General features: G+C 44.2%; 2 protein-coding genes across 2 annotated transcripts; one reads left to right on the forward strand and one right to left on the reverse strand.

Annotated features, from left to right (window-relative positions):
• Nucleotides 1–24: 24 nt before the first annotated feature.
• Nucleotides 25–10,842, reverse strand: LOC109467206 (nucleoporin NDC1-like). Its single transcript, XM_019765150.1, has 16 exons — nt 10,699–10,842; nt 9,962–10,082; nt 9,431–9,532; nt 8,539–8,722; nt 8,128–8,197; nt 7,657–7,722; nt 7,087–7,195; nt 6,625–6,673; nt 5,506–5,635; nt 4,584–4,676; nt 4,110–4,191; nt 3,241–3,470; nt 2,797–2,860; nt 2,363–2,463; nt 1,766–1,932; nt 25–567 (listed from the first exon to the last, which is right to left on the reverse strand). The coding sequence occupies exons 1-16, from the start codon at nt 10,729–10,731 to the stop codon at nt 483–485; spliced, it is 1,686 nt and encodes a 561-aa protein (XP_019620709.1). The 5' UTR covers nt 10,732–10,842; the 3' UTR covers nt 25–482.
• Nucleotides 10,843–12,286: 1,444 nt separating this feature from the next.
• LOC109467220 (tripartite motif-containing protein 54-like) lies at nt 12,287–19,927 on the forward strand. The gene is made up of 10 exons (XM_019765165.1): nt 12,287–12,417; nt 12,788–13,312; nt 13,880–13,975; nt 15,382–15,615; nt 15,884–15,906; nt 16,238–16,359; nt 16,905–16,997; nt 17,343–17,536; nt 18,211–18,386; nt 19,361–19,927. Exons 1-10 carry the CDS (start codon nt 12,355–12,357, stop codon nt 19,545–19,547), a joined length of 1,713 nt encoding a protein of 570 aa, XP_019620724.1. The 5' UTR covers nt 12,287–12,354; the 3' UTR covers nt 19,548–19,927.
• The last annotated feature ends 2,084 nt before the right edge of the window (nt 19,928–22,011 follow it).

The following is a 22,011-nucleotide window of genomic DNA, read 5'->3' on the forward strand; positions in this document are numbered from 1 at the left end:
AATTCATTTATTTTCGACTGCTTAATGTGTTTTGTTGACAAGTCTGCATTGCCCTAGCTATACTTAACGTCAACCATTGAAGCAAATAAGATTATTAATAATAAACATGATCGTAGCCACTAGCCACAGTGTAAATATTAACTAGATTATGCCACATAATAAACATTGCATCTTGAGCACCAGAAAACTTAAACCACTGTGCACAAGCATTTAAAGATTAACAGCATTGTTACATCAATGAAAGTTAGACTTCCAAGTGGAACATTACGTAATACAAGCTGATGTGTTACGCCGAAGGGCGGTTATACCGGCTATACAGATACAGAAGCTGGTGTGTTACGCCGAAAGGCGGTTATGCCGGCTATACAGATACAGATACAAAATAAGCAACAAGATAAATTCTCTGACAGTGTCTGATATTTCCGATGTAACTTCCTGTATGTTTCATCCGTGACTGAGGAATGAACTAATCCATGCCAAGCCTAGCTCCTGGGGATCCCTGGTGCGTCAGTTTGAGGCAGGAAAAGCCTCAGCTTCTGTTTGTGTTCTGGTGACAAAGGGATGGACCTGGAAAAAAGAAAAAAAAAAACAGTCATCAAGTAAGCAGTGCCTAATGCCACATGTACCTTGAACTGGGATCATACTTAAAGTATATTTTGGGAACTTTATGTCTTATAATATGTACTTGCCACTTGCAGGAACATATAAACATTTCTTTTGAAACAAAATGTTCTTCAACTTGGTGATCCAATGCTCACCAAGTCATTGTCTATCTGCGTTAGGTGACGTCACAGAAGTAATGGATTGCTCACTCCTTGACAAAGATTGGAGTTGCACAGACAGAAATTCGACCAAGTTTAGTCCATTTTCGCTTTGGAAATTACAATTCAAACCTGTATTATTAGAATAACTTCTTCCAACACAGGTGAATTTCCAAGTTAAAACTGACATCAAGTTAGCAGTGCCTAAGTAGCCTGGGTACCATCCCCAGTAGTATATTCGCAAACTCTATAACTGGGTCTGGACTTGCACACATATAAAACGATTGGTCATGACGTCACGTAATGAGCTAGCCCGAGCAGCGGGGCTTCATTTGATTGGCTAAGCCTCAGAGGCGACGGCCAATGTCGCGCCTGCATTATTCAAGTGATGTTTGTTGTTTTGTAAACACAGATCTTCGTGCGAGTGTTCCTTTTCTCGGCGCGTTCTTTTTTTACCGGTAGGACGCCCAAAACATCATGAACGAAATTATTCAATGCATCTTTTTGCTCATTTTTGAGCGACGATATTCCGTCTAAATCGTCCAAAACGGACGTGATTGCGAGGTCAACATCAACATCAACCTCCGTGAGCTGAGCGGCTTGTGCGTCAGCCATGTTGATGATTTATCGCGGAAAGACTGACTACGGCTATATCATGTGTGCTTTAGCGTTCGGTTCGCCGTCGGACATGTTGATGATAAGGCGTTCGGACGTTCGAACGGACGCTAACGTCGCCGTTCGGACATCCGAACAGCCCTTACCTAATATGTACACACCCAAAAAAGGGCTTAGACGAGTAGGACCAATCAGCGCGCTCGTTCAAAATCTGAACGAATATTTAGACTCCAGACGCTACATATGTGTGCAAGTCCAGACCCAGTTATAGAGTTTGCGAATATACTACTGGGGATGGTACCCAGGCTAGTGCCTAAGGCCACATGTTATGTAATTTTCATCACACTTTGGGCACTCTGTTTCATATATTGTTGCTGGAAAATACTTACTCCGCATGTTTCCCGAACACGTTGACGATGTGGTACAGAGCGGTGGTGACAGCTGGCAGCAGGGAAAATCGCATGTTTTGGCCTGAAACGTCCCGTTGGCATGGCAACCGAGCATGCTGGGAGGGACGTGTTCCCGCCAAGGGCATCTTGAAATGTCGGTCCAGTGCCTGTCGAGAAAAAAAAAACAGATTCCAACTGTCAATTTCATAAATGTGTCAGAACGGCATTCCTGGCAAGATGTTCTGTCCTTTGGAAAGGCACCTTACATGACTTTACTCACTCACACCCAGGTGTAAAGTGGGTATATGATTGACTTTAGTTGGGGAGGTAAAAGGCAGTGGATGGAGAGGAATGGGCTCCACCTTCCAATACTGTGACTTACACAATGAACTAACAGCCCACTGCCCTTCTGGCCTCATAATGGCTACGGGGATTACCATTTATTACATCCTTTTTATTGGTAGCAACTAACTTTGCAGATGAAGTGCACCAACATTTAGTAATACATAAAATGCAAATAAATACACTGATTGTATATCATTATAACACAGTTTAAAATAAGCTCCATACATGTATTTAGATTACAAATAAACTGACCTCGTGTAGTCCCAAAAGTGCAGTGAGAACATCAGGCAGAGATTTCTGCACAACTCCGTACGTGTCCTCGGTGTAGGAGGCAGCCACAAGGTGGGACAGACCTGCAGGTCAGGGGTCAGAGGGAAGTGGTGAAGGGGACCATAGGTTAAGGGTCAGGGGTGAGGGTCAGTGCCATATGTCAGAGGGAAAGGTCGGACCATAGGTCAAGGATTAATACAATGTGAAGCTTATTACGTTTAGTTATGATTAATAAAGTATGTAGAGTAACAAGAATAGAGAATCCAAAAATCTGGAGAGTCCAGAGAGCTGGTGTGTTACGCCAAAGGGCGGCTATACCTGCTATGCGGATACTGATATAGAAAAATGAAAAGGTGCATGAAGACAACAGTTTCAAAAGTTGACACTGTTGTCTAGAATATATTTGTAGAAATTACCTTCCAGGACCCAGACCACGAGTTGGGCATCCTTGAAGAGCTCAGCACTGGCTGCCTCTGGGAGCTGGAGGGGGCACAGGGGTCTATGATTACAACCAAGCACAAAGTAAAACTTGGAAGAGTTTTGGACCATCAAGGATCCAGAGTGGCTGTCCCTTGCCATACCTTGGTCCCTTATCCCAAGTCTGGGTCTTCGGAGCACTTTATGGTGGACTATCTACTAGCAACCCTCTACCTTTATTTTCTTGGTTGTGTAGTAGAGTTAGGGTTTCCCACAAAGTTTTTCCCTGTCTGTTCATATTAGTAACCAATTTTTCTTCTGCCTTGCCCTCTTCTCTTCTCCTTTAACTCACAGTTCCTTGAAGGACTGTTTTTGCCAGTCCACAATACTCGCTTTTAGGTAACTTTGCACACAGAGTAGAAAACTTCAGCCATTGTTCTCACCTGTTGTAAGAAATACGCCAGGACAGGGGTCCTTCTCAACCCCTGGGCAACCCTGTCCATCTTCCCTGTGGCCTGACCTTTCTGTGACCCCTGAACCCTGGAGGGGTCAGGGCTTAACCTCTGCCCTGTGACCCCGATGTTGTGCCTGCAGGCTGCTAGTCGGTTGGTGAGAGAGTCCAGCACGGCAAGGCTAGAGGTACTGACGGTCTTCCATATGTACGGGTGGCCTCCTGTACAGACAAAATCAATAACGTATATCAATATCAATCAATAAATCCACCATAAAAAATCATTTGCTTACAGAATTTTGAAGTGCCCAAACAAGATCCCAGATTGAAACAAAAAATATCAAAGAGCATACTTGTACATTTGTATATGTGTCTTTTCATCAATGGAACAGAATAAATATAGAAACACAAAACAATTTGAGGGGGAACACTGGACCTGTGACAGTCATTAAATTTGAAGATTTCAGAACAGCAGTGCAAGACAGAAAGAAGTGGAGTTTTGTGGTGAAAGGAATTTCCCATGGGATTAACAAGTAATAAAATCATCTATAGATCTTTAACAGTTTGGAATACTTTGCCACATGAGGTACAAGCAGCAACTAAGAGTAGGTTTAGGCTGGAGCTGTTAGAGCACATGTGTACATAGGCACATGTTGATATGTTATTTTTAAATGTTAAGTTAAATGTTGTATGTAAATAATGTTGTAATTTCGGTGTAGTGTATTTGTACTATTGTTGTGTATTGGTATTACTTTAACTCCAGGAAGATTAGCTACATACTTGATTTTGTACCAATGTCTTGTGTGTCGCTAATGGAGTTTAATAAAGCACATAATTAAAGCACATAAAGCCTGTTCTGACCTGGCTGACTGAGGCTGAAGATGTGTTTCCTGCGCTGAGGGGAGTACTGGGCCAGCAGGGACAGGTCCAGGAAACCTAGGTGCTGCAGCCATGGGAAACAGCAATAACACTGTTTGTTTGCTTGCATTGCATAATTTAATAAATTGCCCGAAGGTTAACAGAAATGTATTGTACTTTATAAAGTTCAGTCTGTAGAAAAGCGATATTTATACATGTAGACAAAATGTAAGCTCTACAGTACACTACGTCTTGTTACAAGACTTATTTTCATAATGAATACAAAATGTATACGTTTAGTTTAGCTCAAATGAACTCTAAGAATAGTTGAGATACTACAGATCTTCCACTGGTTGTGACAAAGAAAACAGATGCTAAAACATACTGCTTTGTTGAAGCTGCAAAATTCAAGATAAAAAACATTGTATTGTAATGTGAAAGTTATTTCACATTCAAAACTCTGGAAAGTGTGGCTACCTGGACCAGAGGCACGTCCTGACACTGGACTGCGTCTGACAAGCATCGGTCAGTCTGGTCTGCCAGGCTGGACGTCACCTCAAACTTAAACACCTGAAATAAATACAACGAACAAGGAACGTTGCTAACATATGGAAAATATCAAACTGCAAAACATAAACAGACAGACCAAAATTACCACCTTCCCATGAATTAGTAGCCTCTTTCGTTGACCCCATTAGTAAGGAATGTCTTAATCTCCAAGCAGATCCTAGGGTGGCAAAAAGACAGTACCAAATTGGCCAGGCAGTATCCATTCGCCAGAGAGGGCCGAATACACCACCCAAGGGTGTGGATCCGATGGTCCAATACGCCAATTTGATACTGTCTTTTTGCCACCCTAGGATCTGCTTGGAGATTATGAATGTCTCAGCAACTCTGACCTTTGTTCTTATCTTCTGGTCATTCTGTGGTGAAATATGCCTGGTATATGTTTTATTAATGTACATTTAAAAAAAAATAAGGTCAAAGTCACCGTACATGTCTATGGGAATAAATAAGAAGGAAACACAAACAGAATAAAAACAATGCCTCCTTATACATTGAAGGTTAGACATAGGTTAACAATATCAATATTCAAAGACAATTCAAATTCTACTACTGGATTAATAATGGAGATAACTTCTGGATGTTTAGAGTGACATCTGTGACTTCTTCAGCGTCACTAAATAAACTGAGAGGTCACGTGTGAAGGAACTGGAATATGATAAAGACTTGTGTCACAGTTATTTTCCATTTCCTTCACATGTGATTAGTGTTGACTTGTGCTCTCATTGATGCTGAAGTCCCTCAAAACGTCCAGAACTCATCTCCATTATTAATCCAGTAGTAGAGTTGTTTTGTCTTTGAAATATGCGTCCTTATGTATAAGTAAAAACCCTACCTGAGCGTGGAAGATGTGCAGCAGCAGCCATGATGTGTCCAGTAGACAGAACAGGAAGGTCCCGCCGACAGCCGCCTGCCACAGGAGACCTACATCTAACAGGCCAGGCAGGCTGCTGAGAGCAACTGGACTGCAGGGGGAAAATACATTTCATTAAAACCATTGAATGATAATAAATAATAATAAATAGGCTACAGAACAGGAAAGTCCTCCCACCGCTGCCTGCCACAGCAGACTCACATCTAACAGGCCAGGCAGGTTACTGAGGGCTACTGGGCTGCAGGCGGGGAAACTCTTGGCTTAGGACATTATTCTATGGATGACATTAGTCATTGTTCAATTATTTCAGTGGTCCTATAACTTAGAGATCCTTGAAAGACATAATATGTAATCCTACTGGACTGGACTAGAAAAAACTCACGGTTGCCTGCGACAAGCAGCCGACAGAAGAAGAAGATGAATGATCTTACTAACCTACCAAGACAGTATAACTATAAGAAGACAGTGTCTTTGTTCCACAACGAGTGGGCTTTTACATTCAATTTTTCACTGACCATCTGTCACCATGTCGATCAGGGCAGCAATGACTGATTCTGATTTACAGTTCAGCTAGGTGTCGATGCTGCAGTATATCAAATTCACTATGTTATTCTAGTATCTAGACGCACCAGTGCACAAAAGGTGAAAAATTTGGTCCACAGTTCCAATTTTAAAATGGTTTTTATTGTCCAAACAGTACCCATGCAGTCACAGCCTTACGGCTGAATTGATGCAGGGTATCACACAATAATCAATACAAATCATAACAATTACAACATTCAAATAATACAAATGATACACACAGTCGCAAGGGTCTGTGCGGCTGCCATTCGGCGCCACAAGATGACCTCAATACGACTTTCCCCAACCGAAGTTAGGTACCCATTCACACCTGGGTGGAGTGAGGAAATTCGTGTAAAGTGCCTTTCCCAAGGGCACAACGTCGGGGCGCATGTTCAGACATGTACCGGGTACGACTCGGAATCGAACCCGGGTCTACCGGTTCACAGTCTATTGTTCTAACCACTACACCACCCGACGCCATTTTGGCATATTTGCTGTTACACTTTGCTCCTGTACCTGGGGTTCAGCTGTAGCAGTGCACACATCCAAGTCTTCACACCATGACCTAAACAGGGTAATAAACAGAAAACAAAAACATAAAAGTGGAACATTGTTAAATAGCAGGCTAGTTACATGTAGCTGGCCAGCTAGAATTATGTGACAACATTCCAAGGTGGATATGTGAGCAAACTGGGACTCCTCTTCCTCATAAAGTCATAATAGCAGTTTCCTTACATTACAAATATTATTGTACTCCAAATTTTTTGTCAGCAGTGCAACTTCCTCTCAGTGTCCCTAACATACTTTGTAGCATGTACATGTAGAAATAGCTATAGAAACACAAGCAAGCACACATTCAAACAGAAACACCAAGAACAAAACCTTCATACACAGAGGTAACAAGTTGTGTGCTAGTCCTTACCTAGCCTGATTAAATCGCTTTTGCCGAGAGTTTGCGTTATACAGACTAGTCCTTACCCAGTAGGTAGTACCCGAGGTAGTATCCAGGCAACAGTCGCAGGACGCGGTACGCAGAGTCCACCACCAGCTGGGGGAGCAGGGTCCGCACACGGAAAAACTTGGCTTGCTGGAGAAGAAGAAGATTTAACAAACTACGGCTGAAAAACACACAAATTTCATCAGGCTCTGCTGCATCTAGTGGTCTGACCTTACAGTCCTGTGGCCAGCTAGTCTTCTTCTTCTTCCCAGTACGTGCAAACCTCAATAGGTTGAGGGCTCCAGCACGGTGGGGGTAGGGGTATTGGATGTGGTCGCTCGTACTAGTTTTGAGTGTGTACATTTGTATGTTGTGGCCTGCAGCTCCTAAATGGGCAGAAGCTCCACTCCCTGTTCGCCACCGAAAGCAGGGTGGCAGTGAGTACCCGTAACTGTTGTTAAGAACTACATGGTACTAATGGCATTCTTGAAGGCCTGTTATGTCTTGACTTTAACATATTGCCAATTGGTGAAGGTAAATGTACCTAGGCAGCTATTCAACCCTTAGCTAGTGTTGCTATCTAGCTTTGGTGTAAGCCACTTTCAATTTACCTGAATGACAGGGAACTGCAGCCGGTGTCTGGTATGTAGGAAGTACTGTAGACTGTAACATAGGCCCTGGAACAATGTTGGAGATAAAAATAGCTGAGCACATTATATCAGTACTATATATACATGTACATGTTGTAACATCCTGCACTATTATATTATAGAGGTTTTTCTTATTTCCATGTGCATGTATTGTGTTGCAATGGTAGGAAGACTAGCAATCTATCATTAGCTACGTATTATGTAAAACAAATTGTAAACATGTGCTTGCAGATGATCAACTCATTTCTTTTTGTGGCTAATATCTCTGCTACTTGTACTTGTTTACAACAAACAAGTGGTTGTCTACTGCAGTACTGGTCTTTTGCAACTGCTACATGGGACTATATATATAAGACAACATGCTACATGCTTGTAGGTACATGTAGGTAGCAGCACCAGTTCACAACTTTAATGAACTCTATATTTCCGTACCAGAAAGGCTCCAGAAAACACCACAAAAACACTCTTCTCATTCAGGCAGTGGAGGGGTCCAACAGTCTCCCTGTAGGAAATATTACATGGGGAACAAATGTTTAACATCTACTGGTACTGAGAGTAACAGTAGCACATACTTGTTTAAGAGACAACACACAGCAGATTCAACATTACAACACCAAGCAGGACTTGTCACAATATGTACATGTATAATTATCTAAGAATCACAACATGTACATGTATATCTAAGAATAACAACCAAAGACAGGCTTTAGACTAGTAAGCCAACAGTCATCTCAGGCTCTTCCAAATCACTTCTAACTTAATCTTAGGCCAATCAACAACAGATTTTTAAAGTTAATAAACTTTTTCTCAAAATTATCCACAAATGTATACGCATAGACTGACCTATCGTTCTCTTCTGACCCTTGACACGGCAGTGACAGGGAGGAGAACTGTGGACCAATCAGGGCCGCCGCACAGTATGACATCACCATCGCCATGACGACGTGTGTCCCCGCATGCACCAGGCTGGAGGGGCTGAGGAGCTGGACCAGCCTGGCTAGTCTTGTCTGGGGGATGGTGGGGGACACTGGGGAGGGAAAGGCATATGTTAGACTGGGTTTGCTTAACACAATTCCAGGTAAAAGTCATAACACACCAGTTTTGTACGGAAAGTTCAAGCTGCGTAAGCACAGAGTATACAAAATAATGTTCCCTGAACCCTGGACCTTAAAACTGCAAGGCCACTTTGACAGACAGAAATACAGGGTTTTATAACCCTGAGCTGGTGTGTTATGCTGAAGGGCGGTTATACCGGCTATGCAGATACAGAAGCTGGTGTGTTATGCTGAAGGGCGGTTAAACCGGCTATACAGATACAGAAGCTGGTGTGTTATGCTGAAGGGCAGTTATACCGGCTATGCAGGTACAGAAGCTGGTGTGTTACGCTGAAGGGCGGTTATATCGGCTATACAGATACAGAAGCTGGTGTGTTACGCCGAAGGGCGGTTATAGTTATACCGGCTATACAGATACAGAAGCTGGTGTGTTACGCTGAAGGGCGGTTATATCGGCTATACAGATACAGAAGCTGGTGTGTTACGCCGAAGGGCGGTTATACCGGCTATACAGATACAGAAGCTGGTGTGTTACGCTGAAGGGCGGTTATATCGGCTATTCAGATACAGAAGCTGGTGTGTTACGCCGAAGGGCGGTTATACCGGCTATACAGATACAGAAGCTGGTGTGTTATGCTGAAGGGAGGTTATACCAGCTACACAGATAGAGATACAGATACCTGTGAGGTGCCTGGCATGACTGGTGCCCCCCACCACCACTACTCCCCACAGCAGCAGCAGGTAACCCCAGTTGTACGGAGACACAGCTTCAAACAAACAACCTGCAAGGAAAACGACAACAACAATAAGAACTTGAGCATTGGTAAAGCAAATGCACAAGGTTAACCTACACATAGTGTAGCCCAACAAACTACTGCTCTGTTTATTCTTTCTCTAACACATTCATATACCATACTAACCATAGTAACTTAGACTAGAGTATATGGTGACCAGCCCCTCAAACTCTGTCCTTGAACTTGCAACATAATGTGATCCAACACCACAGGGTGTCTTCTACAGCACCAGTTACCACGGTGACAGCTGTCCGGTCCAGGTCATTGAAATTTAATTTGTGTTGGAGAAGAAGAAAGAGACAAAACAAAACCAACATGTTTTCCTTCTGCCAAGGTAAAAACATAACAACACATTTTTTTCCTGAGATCCAAGCAGAGGTGGGATGGGGAGGACTGTCATCAAAAAAGAAAAATTACCTATAATCCATCTCCATGGGTGGAGCAGGTCCACTTTTGTTGTGAGGAGGAGGCTGTACACCCCCACCGGCACCAGTAGTACGGCCCACAGCTGGCTGGCAATAGTGCGAAACAGGAACACCTGGGGGGGGGCAATGGTATGGTCCAACAACAAGGCAAAATTGTGCGATGGCAGACTTCAGCACATTACCCATACTGCTTTGTGACCCTTCCAGTACCCCAGACAAAATCACCCAGAGCTGCAGAGATGACTTCAACTTGTCTAAACACATACACATAATACACACACACACACACACTCACATACTCGCTCACACACACACACACACACACACACTCACATACTCGCTCACACACACACACACACACACACACTCACACACTCGCTCACACACACACACACACACACACACTCACTCACTCACACACACTCACACACACACTCACAACACACACACACACAAACACTACACACAGACACATGCACACACACACTCACACACACACTCACAACACACACACACACTCACTCACACACACACGCATGCTCACACACACACACACACACTCACAACACACACACACACACACACGCACATACACACATATACACACACGCAAACGCACACACTTATGAAAATATTTATGAATGACAACATTTTTACGAGTGGGAGGGGGGCAAACTATTTTATCAACTTACGTCTGAATATTCAGCCCTTAAAAGCACGTCAACCTACCTCTTGCATGAACCAGTGCGGCTTCGAGGCCATCTTACTTTCCTAGAATCGTCTGTAAATTTAAGAATCGTCAAGAGAACGCAATTTTTTTCACAAAATTATAACCGGAAATCATTCGTTTTCAAACTCTGCCGCCAATCCGCACATGTGGCTTAGTAAACATAGCGGCCGGTTCGACGCCCTCCGATTCGGGAGCTGCTGATTCGTCGTCTGACTCTGAGCATTCGAACATCCGCCCTGCCTTCACAGGTGGTTGTTCCGTCCAAAACAACTTTGGAAGCTGAGTTGTCTCTGAATCGTTGCATCACTAATATGTAGCAGATGTAATTTTATGCATATTTCAAATGTTGTTGAAAGTCAAGTTCTTAAAGGTATAGCCTCTACCAGGTTTCGAGAGCGATTTCCATGCGCTATACTGAGTCATAGCCTCTACCAGTCTTCGGGAGGCTGCATGGAAAGAGTAGAAATCGGCTAAATATAGAGATAACATGCCGGGGGAATTGGTCCGCTTGAGAGTACAATTTGTTGCACCTGAGTGGACCAACTCTCCCGGCATGCTATCTCTCTATTTGGCCGATTTCTACTCTTTCCAGCCGCCTCCCGAAGCCTGGTAGAGGCTATGACTCAGTAGTACATGGAAATAGCTGGCGCTGCTTTACGTCAAACTGAATGGATTAAAAAAAAAAACTATTAGCTAAAAAAGATGCTAAAGCTTCCTAGATCCTGCCTGTGTATTCTTTAACTAATAAAAGTTTCTCAGACTAAAATGTTGTATTTATCGTACCGCCTTCTGAAACTTCTGAAGCAGAGACTATTGCCCTTCGTAGAGCTGGTTGGAAGTACCTGACGGAGGGGAGCAAGGGGCGGCCAGTACCTGGCCTGTGCATATAGGCAGGGTTCTGAAACAAGGAAACGTTCAAGTGGGCTATTCAACACTTAAAATGTTCTTAGTTCGCAAGCTAAAAATTAACCCAGGCGACAATTACTATCATTATCATAGAACGAACGATTCAGCAATTACTTTCCAAGAGACCAAATCTAATAGGAATTTCTTCTTAAACTGCACTTTAGATGGATATAAGACAGCATAACAAACTTGTAAGTTACTGGTACTTCAGAAAGAAAGACGAAAGATAGCATTACATGTACCTCCACGACTAAAGGTTGATAAGAGACTAAGTTATATGTTCGTAAAACCCCAAGAGACTCAATTGGAAATTTTTGAAGAGCTTTTTGTTTCTTCACCTATTTAAAGGGACGGCGATTTGGCGTTTTGCTTCTTCCTGGGCAGCGCTGATTTTATTGCAGAAGTTGTCTGAAAAATAAACGGCACGCCAAATTAAAACCGTCTTCTTTTTATTCAGCTCGCAAAATTACCGACCAATTAAGTCTAAACTGCCAGGCTGGACGTCCTTTGAAGCGCGAGCTAAATACTGAATGAATGTCTTTAAATTGTTCTAAATAACAGGTATTTTGCGGACCGTTTCATTATCATGCCGTAAAATCGAGCCCTTGTCGCGGACTGTTTTGTTAGTCGGGAGCAAAGAATGCCACGACATGCCAAATGAACACGGAGGTATGGAAATTACAGCTTTGAGTTTGAGCAGGAATGTCTTAACGTGGTTTGGAGTTAGTCGTGAGAAGAGAGCCCCGAAAATGGAGCGCGTTTTTTCCGCTCCAGACCTTCGCCTAGCGCCGTCAACAGGTGTCAGATCGCAGGTAAGTTGTAGCCTCCGTAGCAGGCGTATAGAACTGGGGGTTTGGTGGTCTTCGGCTGTTTTCTGATTAGCCCAGTTCTAAAAACCGTGGGGGTAATTCAACCAGGCCGGCTATGTTGTCTATATGCAGTCAGAAAATAGCACATAAAAGCTCCCAAAGACCAGGAAGACCCCCCAAACCCCCAGAAGTTTGGCGCTATGGAGGCTAGGTGAGTTGGCCCGTCGTCTTTGTTTTCCTCCCTCGGCTCCTTTTGTCTCGGATAGCGTATGGTGTGACCTAATCGGCTTTGTGTCAATAGCGTTGGTTCAACATTTGGTTAAAGGAGAGCGTTTTATTTTTCTCTGTGGCGCTGTGTGTGTGTGTTTTAAAGGGAGGGCCAAATGAGTGGAGGCGGAGGCACTACCACTCTTCGGCCAACATGGCGTCCGCGGCGGTGCCTGGACTCGACGGGGTGGATTTTCCGGAGGAGCTTCGCTGCCCGGTGTGTTTGGACGTCTTCTCGGAGCCTCTGTTCCTCCCCTGCTGTCACAACCTGTGTAGGGAGTGCGTCCGGGGTCTGATCGAGTCCCGTGGAGGCACGGCCTACGGCGTCCACATGTTCCCGTGCCCGGAGTGCCGCTACGATGTCGTCGTTCGCTCCGTGGACTCTCTCCAGCGCAACCTCGTACTCCAGCAAATGGTGGATCGGTGTAAGCAAGGGACGCTAGCCGCACAGTCCTCGGGGGCAAACGCGAGGGGCCCCGAAGCGCCGACCTGCCAGGACCACGCCGACGAAGCGCTGGAGTTGAAGATGTTTTGCGACCCCTGCGAGAGGCCTGTCTGCTACAAGTGCATGGCGTATGACCACAAGAACCACACCCTCCTGCAACTGGAAGACGCCTGGTCAAGACGAAAGGTAACGTCGAATTGAGGATTGTTTTATACCTTAAGGAACAGAAGTTCATTAAGACGCGGTAAAACTAAACCCACCGCACTTATCGAAAAGAGTAGGGGACCTTCCCGGTGTGAGTGGTTCAAACCTTACAGTTTGGTCTCGGGGTTGACATCTTTGAAAAGGTGATGGTCACCTGTTATGTCAATCCTTCCACAAATGTGGTAAATCTTCATAAATAAACTGTCCAACTTATTCCGTCTTGCCATTACCTACTTACCTAATCCCTTGACCCCCTCTTGTCATTACACAGCGTCAAACCTCCAATTTCAAGACTTTTTCCTGGGAGATTAAGTTATGCCGTACGATATTTTTGTTTTTGACATCTGCTTAGAGATTACCGCAAGCGTGTTCTTTCTGTAATATTTGCTATGTACAGTGTACATGTATATTTATTAGTTCTTGTAGAATGGTAGACCTTCAAACGAAGGTCATAACACGATAGTTCACAAAGCTGGACACTTGTTTTGAAGATTAGGTACTTATCGCCCTTGTCAGCTGACTTAATATTTACCTCCTTTTTTCTTTAAGGACGCATTCTTAAGGAACATCGAGATGTTGAGAACAAAGACGGAGAGTGTGGAGAACTTTGTGGAGAAGTTACGGGTCATCAGTGAAAGGGTAGAGGTGAGTTCAGCACACAAGTGTGGTGGGGACATTTTTATTTGGGGTAGACAATCTTAGCATTAGGAAAACATTTCAAATGCGGTAAAATTGGCCCCTAGTTAGGATGCTCCCATCACGACCTCCAACGTTTTTTTTAAGTAGTAAGAAGAGAATGCAAATAGTAGTACTGTTATATTGTATGTACGTATTTCATGTAAGAGTACTCCAGGAAGAGTGGTGATTCCTTAATAAACAAACAAACAAACCCGGGTTCCGAGCCCGCCTGCCAGGCAAGTCACTGAACAAATCAGCCAAGCTTTAAGGTAAAAATAACTTTCAGAAGAAAAACCCAAAACTTTCCGAAAGAGTGCAACCAAAGCTACCTTACCAACTCCCTTAGGAGACTCAAACGCCACTCAAGATAGTCACAGCAAACGTCACGGTATTAAGTTTATTGGGCAAATATCATGCCTCATACATGTATAAACAAAGGTCATGCAACAAGTCGTTTTGCAAAGAAATCACACTACATACCGATCAACTTAAAAGGTGATTTTAGCCCAAAATCCGAGAACTGTACAGGTAAACACCTGTTCCTGGCCGGTAGTTTCCGGGGTATAATTTTGTCACCTTTTGGATCGTAAAACGCATGTTGATTGTTATCTGGTCGTTCGCCTAGTGTCATTTTATGCATGGTTCCTTTCAGTAGGCTTTTATGTGCATTTTTTTTTCGATACTGTTCGAGACAAAAGGTTGTTTGAGACGTACTCTGGATCCAGAACTGCATCTAAAACTTTTCGTGCCACTGTAGTAACACTCGCTGGCGTTTACTATTGCTGGCTTTAAATTTAGTGATAATGAAGTTTTCTCACTAGAAACTGCAAACTGCGGCATAGAAAATAGATAAATTTGCAACAAAAACAAAACTCAACATCTTTATCATTCAGATTTAACCTAAAACCCCGTCTTGTAGTTCAGTTTTAATCGTTAGTCTGAGTCTGAGAGTTCTAAAGTATGTGAGTCAAATGGGGATATTTTGGCGACGCCTTAGTGGCGGAGCCTTTTATGATAACATGGTTATTCATGGACTAATGGAAAACCAAGTCATGTCATTTTGTGCACGTTTTCAAGAGTTCAGCAATGAAAGTAATGAAACACTAGAAAGGTAACATTTGCAAAGCAAATGCATATTAAAGGTTTCCCTTTGCATACGGTCTAATCAAGCACATTCATATATATATGGTGACAGAAGTCTAAATCCCTCCTGCTATAAAATTGCAACATTATGTATCCCAACACCAGTTACCATGGTGAGAGACGTCTGGCCCGGGTCATTGACCTTATATGTTTGGAGAAGAGGAAACTGAGCAAAAACAATATGTTTTCCTTCGGTAAACATAATGATCAAGTCGCCATTTTGATTACAGACAAACGCATCGCAGCGGAAGCACATGGTGACGGAGGGTTGCGATGCGCTCATCTCCGTCATCCAGCAGCGGAAGAAGGCCCTGCTGGACGAAATCTCGCGAGAGGAGGACGAGAGGCGGGAAAGTCTGGACCAGCAGATGACCAGCTGTACCCAGGAGCTGGACAAGGTCAAGGAAGTCTTAGACACAGCTCAGGAACTACTTGAGAAAGGAGCCCCAGCAAAATGTCTTCAGGTACGCTCCTTAGTCCTTACAATTAAGAAGAAGAAAGGTGCTTTCGCTGACTTTATGAAAGATGCATAAATGTTACGTTTCAAATGAAAACGTGAGGGTAAAATTGTAAAGACAGTATATTTTCATCTACTGTAAATTTCTATTGATTGATTGTTTTAAATTCATATGAAACATACCTGCATTAGAAATTTCATACACACAATACACAATGATATAACGAATTTGTTTCATTGCATTTTGATCTCCGAATTCCACGCTTCCACGCTAGACTGCAAAGACACTTAAGGACCGGTGAGTAAATTCTTCGAATTCCTTTTTCACATCAAGTTGCGTGGAGGTGTCTATAACTTGTGACTGCTAACAAGTTGTACTTACTGTAGTCGTTTTCTGTAGTAGTTGTTGGTTAGTTGGTTAGTTTCGAAACAAATATAAGTGAGAGAGAGATAGCGATAAAGAGAGACAGACAGAGACAGACAGAAAGAGGCAAAGTGACAGAGAGAGAGAAAAAAGAGACAGACAGACAGACACACACACACACAGCGATTTTTGGGATCTATGCTTGTTTTACAGCATCCTTATCATTTGCGCTTTCCTAACCGTACCTTGTCGCTTGTGCCGTCAGAGTGAGAGGTCACGCCATGGACCAGTTGTCGCTGTACCCCGTCACCAGTGAGCACCTGACGCCGCTGGACTTTGACGTGTCCCAGTACATCGACTCGCTCATCAGACTCGACTTCCAGAGAGGTAAGTCAATCAGGATGATGTTCAAACTTTCTTTTCTTTCACAGACAGAATGCTACTCAAAGATTAGCTACCTGAGCAGACCTGGTACCGATCGGCGTTTGTTTCCATGCATCTTCTAGGCGGCAAAACCCAGCTTTCCTTGTAAAAGAAAGCTGCAAATTAGCACTTATTGAACCAAATGCCGGCCACCATGCATCAGACCTGCTCTGGGTCTACATGTAGGAGGCTACTCGAAGACGATGAAATGTAAAAACCTTAGCTGTATAAAATGCATAGGTGGATTTGCTTTTGTACGATACTGTATTGGTGGAAGTTAGCTCTTAAGCTTGCTAGTTATCTTCGCCAAGAATGTTTTCCGTGGTGTGTGTGTGTGTGTGTGTGCACGATAACTCGTGAAGAATATTAAAGCTGGATTGTCTTACTTGATATCTGGTATGTGGGTAGGCCTTGATGAGACCTGTAAATGAATAGATTGTTGGCACCCCTGTGGCTTGTTTCGTTACAAAACTGTTCTTGTTAAAAGCTGGTTTAATCTCCCTTCACAGGTAGTCCGGAGCCGGAAGTTGTGGAGGAAGAAAGTCAGCGCCAGTCGTTAGCGCAGAGGCTGCCGGGATTCTTCAAGCGGAAGAGTAGAAAAGGTGACAAATGCACACATACAAAAACAGGGCCAAGGGCGTGGTGCTATTATTAGCAAATAGTCCATTTACTCACCCACCAATTCATTAATCCATTCATAGAAAAACTACCATCAAAATCAAATAATCTTCGTATTATAGAAGAAGTAGATAATTTCATCTTTTACTACTGCCTGCAAAGAATGAGTCAAACCCAGCAAATCCAGCTCAATACATATTAGCATACTGTAGGAACTAATTCTTGATAACACTGTATTCGTCATCATGAACTTGCAATTAGCCCTAATTGGGGCATTTGTTTGTACTTATGATCTCATTCATGCATTGACTTACTAGTACTGTTTAAAGGTGTGGGGACGCAGTTTGAGTTGGACCCGAAGACGGCGCACAAGTACATCCGACTGTCGAACAACAACAGCACGATGAGTTACGACCCCGACAGTCTCCCGACTCGCCGCACGTTCGACACGCCCAACCGCTTCAGTAAACACACCATCGCCGTGGGGGACGTCAGCGTGTCCAGTGGGATTCACTACTGGGAGGTGTGTGTGTCTCACTCTCTCTCTCTCTGTCTCTCATTCTCTCTCTCTGTCTCTAATTCTCTATCTCTCTCTCACTCACTCACTCACTCACTCACTCAGTCTCCCTCAGCAAACACAGCATCACGCACCATGGGGGACGTCAGCGTCAGCAGCGGCATTCACTACTGGCAGGTGAGAGAGGGGGGGAGTGAGAGAGGGAAGAGAGAGAGAGAGGGGAGAGAGAGAGAGGGGAGAGAGAGAGAGAGACAGGGAGAGAGAAAGAAAGAAAAAGAGTGTGTGTTGTGTGTACAAGGTGTGTGTGTGTGTGTGTGTGTGTGTGTGTGTGTGTGTGTGTGTCCGACAATGTGTGTGTGTGTGTGTGTGTGTGTGTGTGTGTGTGTGTGTGCGTGTGTGCGTGTGTTCAGATTACAGAGCACTAATTTCCAAGATATGTCGACACTTAGCTCAAAAACAATCTGTACACCCATTCTGTCCCTGGTGCTGAATACACCATCCACACAAACATTCAGCACGTGCGCAGTGTTGCTCAGTAGAATATCTACGCATATCTGTCCATAGAATATCTACGCATATCTTTCCTTGGTGCTGAACACACCATCCACACACATAAACATACAGTGCAGTGTTGAAAGAAAGTTGAAGTCTGAAACAGGGACTTTCCCGATCTTTTACAGGTGGACGTGTCTCGGAGCATCTTCTACCGGGTGGGCGTGGCGTCCGACAAGTTCCCGCGAGATCACGCGCTGGGCGAGAATGAGACTTCGTGGTGCGTGGACCGGTACCTGCACGAGTACTCCGCGCTGCATGCCGGGACGGTGGTGCAGCTCTCTCTGCCTCCGGTACAGAACAGGTACAGTATATTGGGTAGATAAGACTAGATAAGACCTATGTCCATGCAGGGAAAAGTACGATGAGAAGGTCTAAAACATGGCTTCAGACTTTTCCTTATTTCATTGAAGAGGTTCATCAGTCACGTAGAATTAACAGTTAGTAGAAATTCTTCAATCAGTGACTGTATTTTTGTAAGGTAGATTACGTACCTCCAAATTTTCGGTGTCGACTGTACACCTTTCTCAAGGAGTGACCTAGTCTCCGCGCTTAGCCAACATGAACTCAAAGCGGGACATAGGGTCACAAACGGCCCTATTTTGGACATTGTTAAGATTATAGACCAGGAATCCCGGAAGTCACATAGAAAGATTAAGGAAGCGGTCCATATCCAGTTGGAACGTGCCGGGATGAATCGCAACGAAGGTTGGGAGCTGCCCAAGTCCTACCTACCCCTACTCCGCAAGGAGGCGGGGGAGGTCAGAAGATCCACACAAGTCTCGACCTAGTCTCGTGTTGCGCGAGACTAGGTCACTCCTTGAGAAAGGTGTACAGTCGACACCGAAAATTTGGAGGTACGTAATCTACCTTACAAAAATACAGTCACTGATTGAAGAATTTTTACTAACTTTCCTTATTTCAATGTTTAAAAAAACTTTTCCACAAGAAAGTGACAAGTTTATACCCACGCAAAGGAAAAAAAAGCTGAAATTAGTAAATTAAACAAAACCTAGCTACCGTTGACCCCAATATCTCATCTATCCAACCGCTCATCGAACAACTCACATCTGTCCCTACACGCACCATTCACACAAACATACAGGGTGATTGTACACAACCCAATCTGTACACAAACCTGTCCATGGTGCTGAACACACCATCTACACAGACATACAGGGCACTGTACCGCAACATAGCGTAGTTACGGACTTCAATGCATTTCGTCGGTGTATATCAATAAATAAATAAATAAATACCGCTTAATTCCCCATGCAGAGTGGGCGTGTTGCTGAACTACACCGGCGGCACCCTGTCCTTCTACAACCCGATGAAAAAGGAGCACATCTACACCTTCCACGCGAAGTTCCAGGACCCGGTCCGCCCGGCATTCGACGTCGGGAAGGGGGAAGTGACGGTGTACACAGGGCTGGCGTTACCAACCTACGTCTGCAAGGGGAGCTAGAAGTAGAATATTGGGGGGCCTGCAGTAGCCTGTACCAGGCTTCGGGAGGCGGCTGGAAAGAGTAGAAATCGACCAAATAGAGAGATACGTAGCATGCCGAGGGAGTTGGTCTGCTGGAGAGAACAGTGTGCTGCACTCCTCTGGCATGCTATCTCTCTAGGAAGGGAGAAGTAACGGTGTACACTGGGCTCGCGCTACCAACCTACGTCTGCAAAGGAAGCTAGAATGGACGATCGGCTAAAGACTTTAATTTCACATGGCTATAGGTTTAAATATAAGAATAATTTGAAGTATTATCAAAGCGTCATCCTTGGAGTTGTAAGTGGATATGTAAGAATGTAGAGAAACGTTTCACGCATTAGACTTTCATTGATATATATATTTATGTCCTACCTGGGCCGCGATTACGTTCGATACGGGTGTTCCGGCCCGTGTGATAACTAGCGGTACGGCCCGGGGGTTCTTACGCGTACGGCCCGGGGCTTCCAAATGTTCCATAGAACGATTCGAACGCCTTTCGGCCTAACCGCGTGCACCGATTTCGAAATTCGAATACAAAATTCGGACGTTGGAATTGATGTTGTCGCATTTTTTGGGTTTAGGGTCACCAAATTTTCGCTCATTTCGCATTGAAAGGCGCTTTTTCTTGGGTGGGTATGACATAAATAAAATACAACACGGTGTATTCCGCATCACCCTCGGTCCCAGCCCTCCCGCGGATCGGATCTCCCTCCGGCCTGCGGCCGTCGGGCGATCCGACGCGCGGTCGGGCTGGTACCTCGGGCGATACGGAATACACCGTGTTGTATTCTATATATATATAACTTTATATCTACCAATACCTTCATCAACACAAAAATACTTTAATTGATACTATACGTTACGTCCAACATTAATGCTTGCTTAAGATGAATCGTATTTCCGAGTTACCAGTGTTTTAAGCTTAGTGACAAGGTGCAATGTCACTGACCACTGGCGTTCTTGTTGCAAAGGGATGAGCAACATATATTTGTGGGACGCACCTATGTAGAATTATATTATTATGTTATATTATAGTTAACGTCGTATAGAGGCTGCTAATACTATAAAGAGGCTATACTATACGTGAAATTCTCCTCAGGACTTCACAAACTGAGTGTGAAATCACACATGGACAATTTGTTGATCATAGTTATGACATTCATTAAACTTTCTGTAACGTTAACGTTACATAAACAAACTTTACGACTATTAGAACGTGCACGTGACTCTTTTGTCTCCATGACTTTCTTTTGTTGAAGAACCTGAACGTTAAGCTGGGAACGGTGGATAGGGTCCAAAGTTCGGTATCGTTACGGAGATATGCATGATTGTCCGCAGATAAAATTTAATAACGTTCCAGTTTGACGCCTTCCGTTTGTATACCGGGCCCGTTACTGATGCTTAGACCCCTTTTTGTGTTGGAACGTCAGACTAGAACACGGGCCAGATCCTATCGCACCGCATAAAATCCCTCGTTTCCGTGTGAGAAATTGCCGCACACTTTCCCGGATATTTTAGGTTTCCGGTAGAACCCGGGGGTTTCCGACCTGCACACGAAACGTGTCCAGTCCCGTACATGTCCTGTACACTCCCGGAAATGAACCACTTTTTGTGTGCAGGTCGTGTACTGGGCGTTATATGCCCGGACACGATCCCTGTACATCCCCGTACACGGCAGGGAAATGGCCGTGCACCGCTCCGAGCGTTGCTGGAATATGCATAATTTAGCGGCAATTATCACCTAATTATTCTCCACACGGCAGCGGAAATTCGCCGTGTACGGGTCGGACATGCCGGTACTACACCCCCCCCCCGGCCAAAACCCGCCCCGCTCTCGGGACCGGTTGCTCCCGTCCCCGGGACCCGTTGCTCCCATTCCCGGGGCCCTGCTGTTCCCGTTCTCGGGATCCCACTGCACCCACTACGGGGACCCCCCTTCCCGCTCCCGGGGCTTCGCTGCCCGGTTCCCGAGAAATCGCTTCCCCCGCTCCCGGGACACATTTCGATGTTTTAGGAACACATTTCATTCATAAAAAAAAGTAATACATGTTTATACTTCATTCATCGTTTTATTGGTATAAACAGGATCGCCATTTACAGACTGACAAAAATAACGCTTTACGTATAGTGTATACACGTTATGCACTATACAATAATGTAACCTGGTACTTTACAAAAATGTGTAGCCGAAACATAGAAACAATAGCTTTTTCCCGAACTAGCCTTCCAGGGACTAGACTTTTAAAATCGTTGGACCCGGTGTAAACTCAGAAATTACTAGTAATTAACAGATTTCTCTAACTTTAAAAAGTAAAGTAACATCACATCTCATCACAGTCACCTCCAAATAGAAGTTCATTTTAGCAAAAAATGTCAAAAAGTAACTAATACTGACATATCATCAGGTTAAAAGAAGAAAATAGCCCTCAGATCATGAAAGTGA

Source organism: Branchiostoma belcheri, unplaced genomic scaffold (assembly GCF_001625305.1).
Source record: "Branchiostoma belcheri isolate BF01 breed outbred unplaced genomic scaffold, Haploidv18h27 scaffold178, whole genome shotgun sequence".
NCBI classification, from domain to species: domain Eukaryota; kingdom Metazoa; phylum Chordata; class Leptocardii; order Amphioxiformes; family Branchiostomatidae; genus Branchiostoma; species Branchiostoma belcheri.

What these genes read in the sequence shown, in the direction of transcription:
- LOC109467220 (XM_019765165.1), top strand. Translation starts at nt 12,355, where the DNA reads ATGGAGCGCGTTTTTTCCGCTCCAGACCTTCGCCTAGCGCCGTCAACA. An exon ending in CAACAGGTGTCAGATCGCAG is followed by an intron (nt 12,418 to 12,787) that starts GTAAGTTGTAGC and finishes TGTGTTTTAAAG; the next exon opens with GGAGGGCCAAATGAGTGGAG. An exon ending in CTGCCTCCGGTACAGAACAG is followed by an intron (nt 18,387 to 19,360) that starts GTACAGTATATT and finishes TTCCCCATGCAG; the next exon opens with AGTGGGCGTGTTGCTGAACT.
- LOC109467206 (XM_019765150.1), bottom strand. Translation starts at nt 10,731, where the DNA reads ATGGCCTCGAAGCCGCACTGGTTCATGCAAGAG. An exon ending in CGCACTGGTTCATGCAAGAG is followed by an intron (nt 10,083 to 10,698) that starts GTAGGTTGACGT and finishes GCCCCCCCCCAG; the next exon opens with GTGTTCCTGTTTCGCACTAT. An exon ending in CTTCAGCCTCAGTCAGCCAG is followed by an intron (nt 3,471 to 4,109) that starts GTCAGAACAGGC and finishes TTGTCTGTACAG; the next exon opens with GAGGCCACCCGTACATATGG.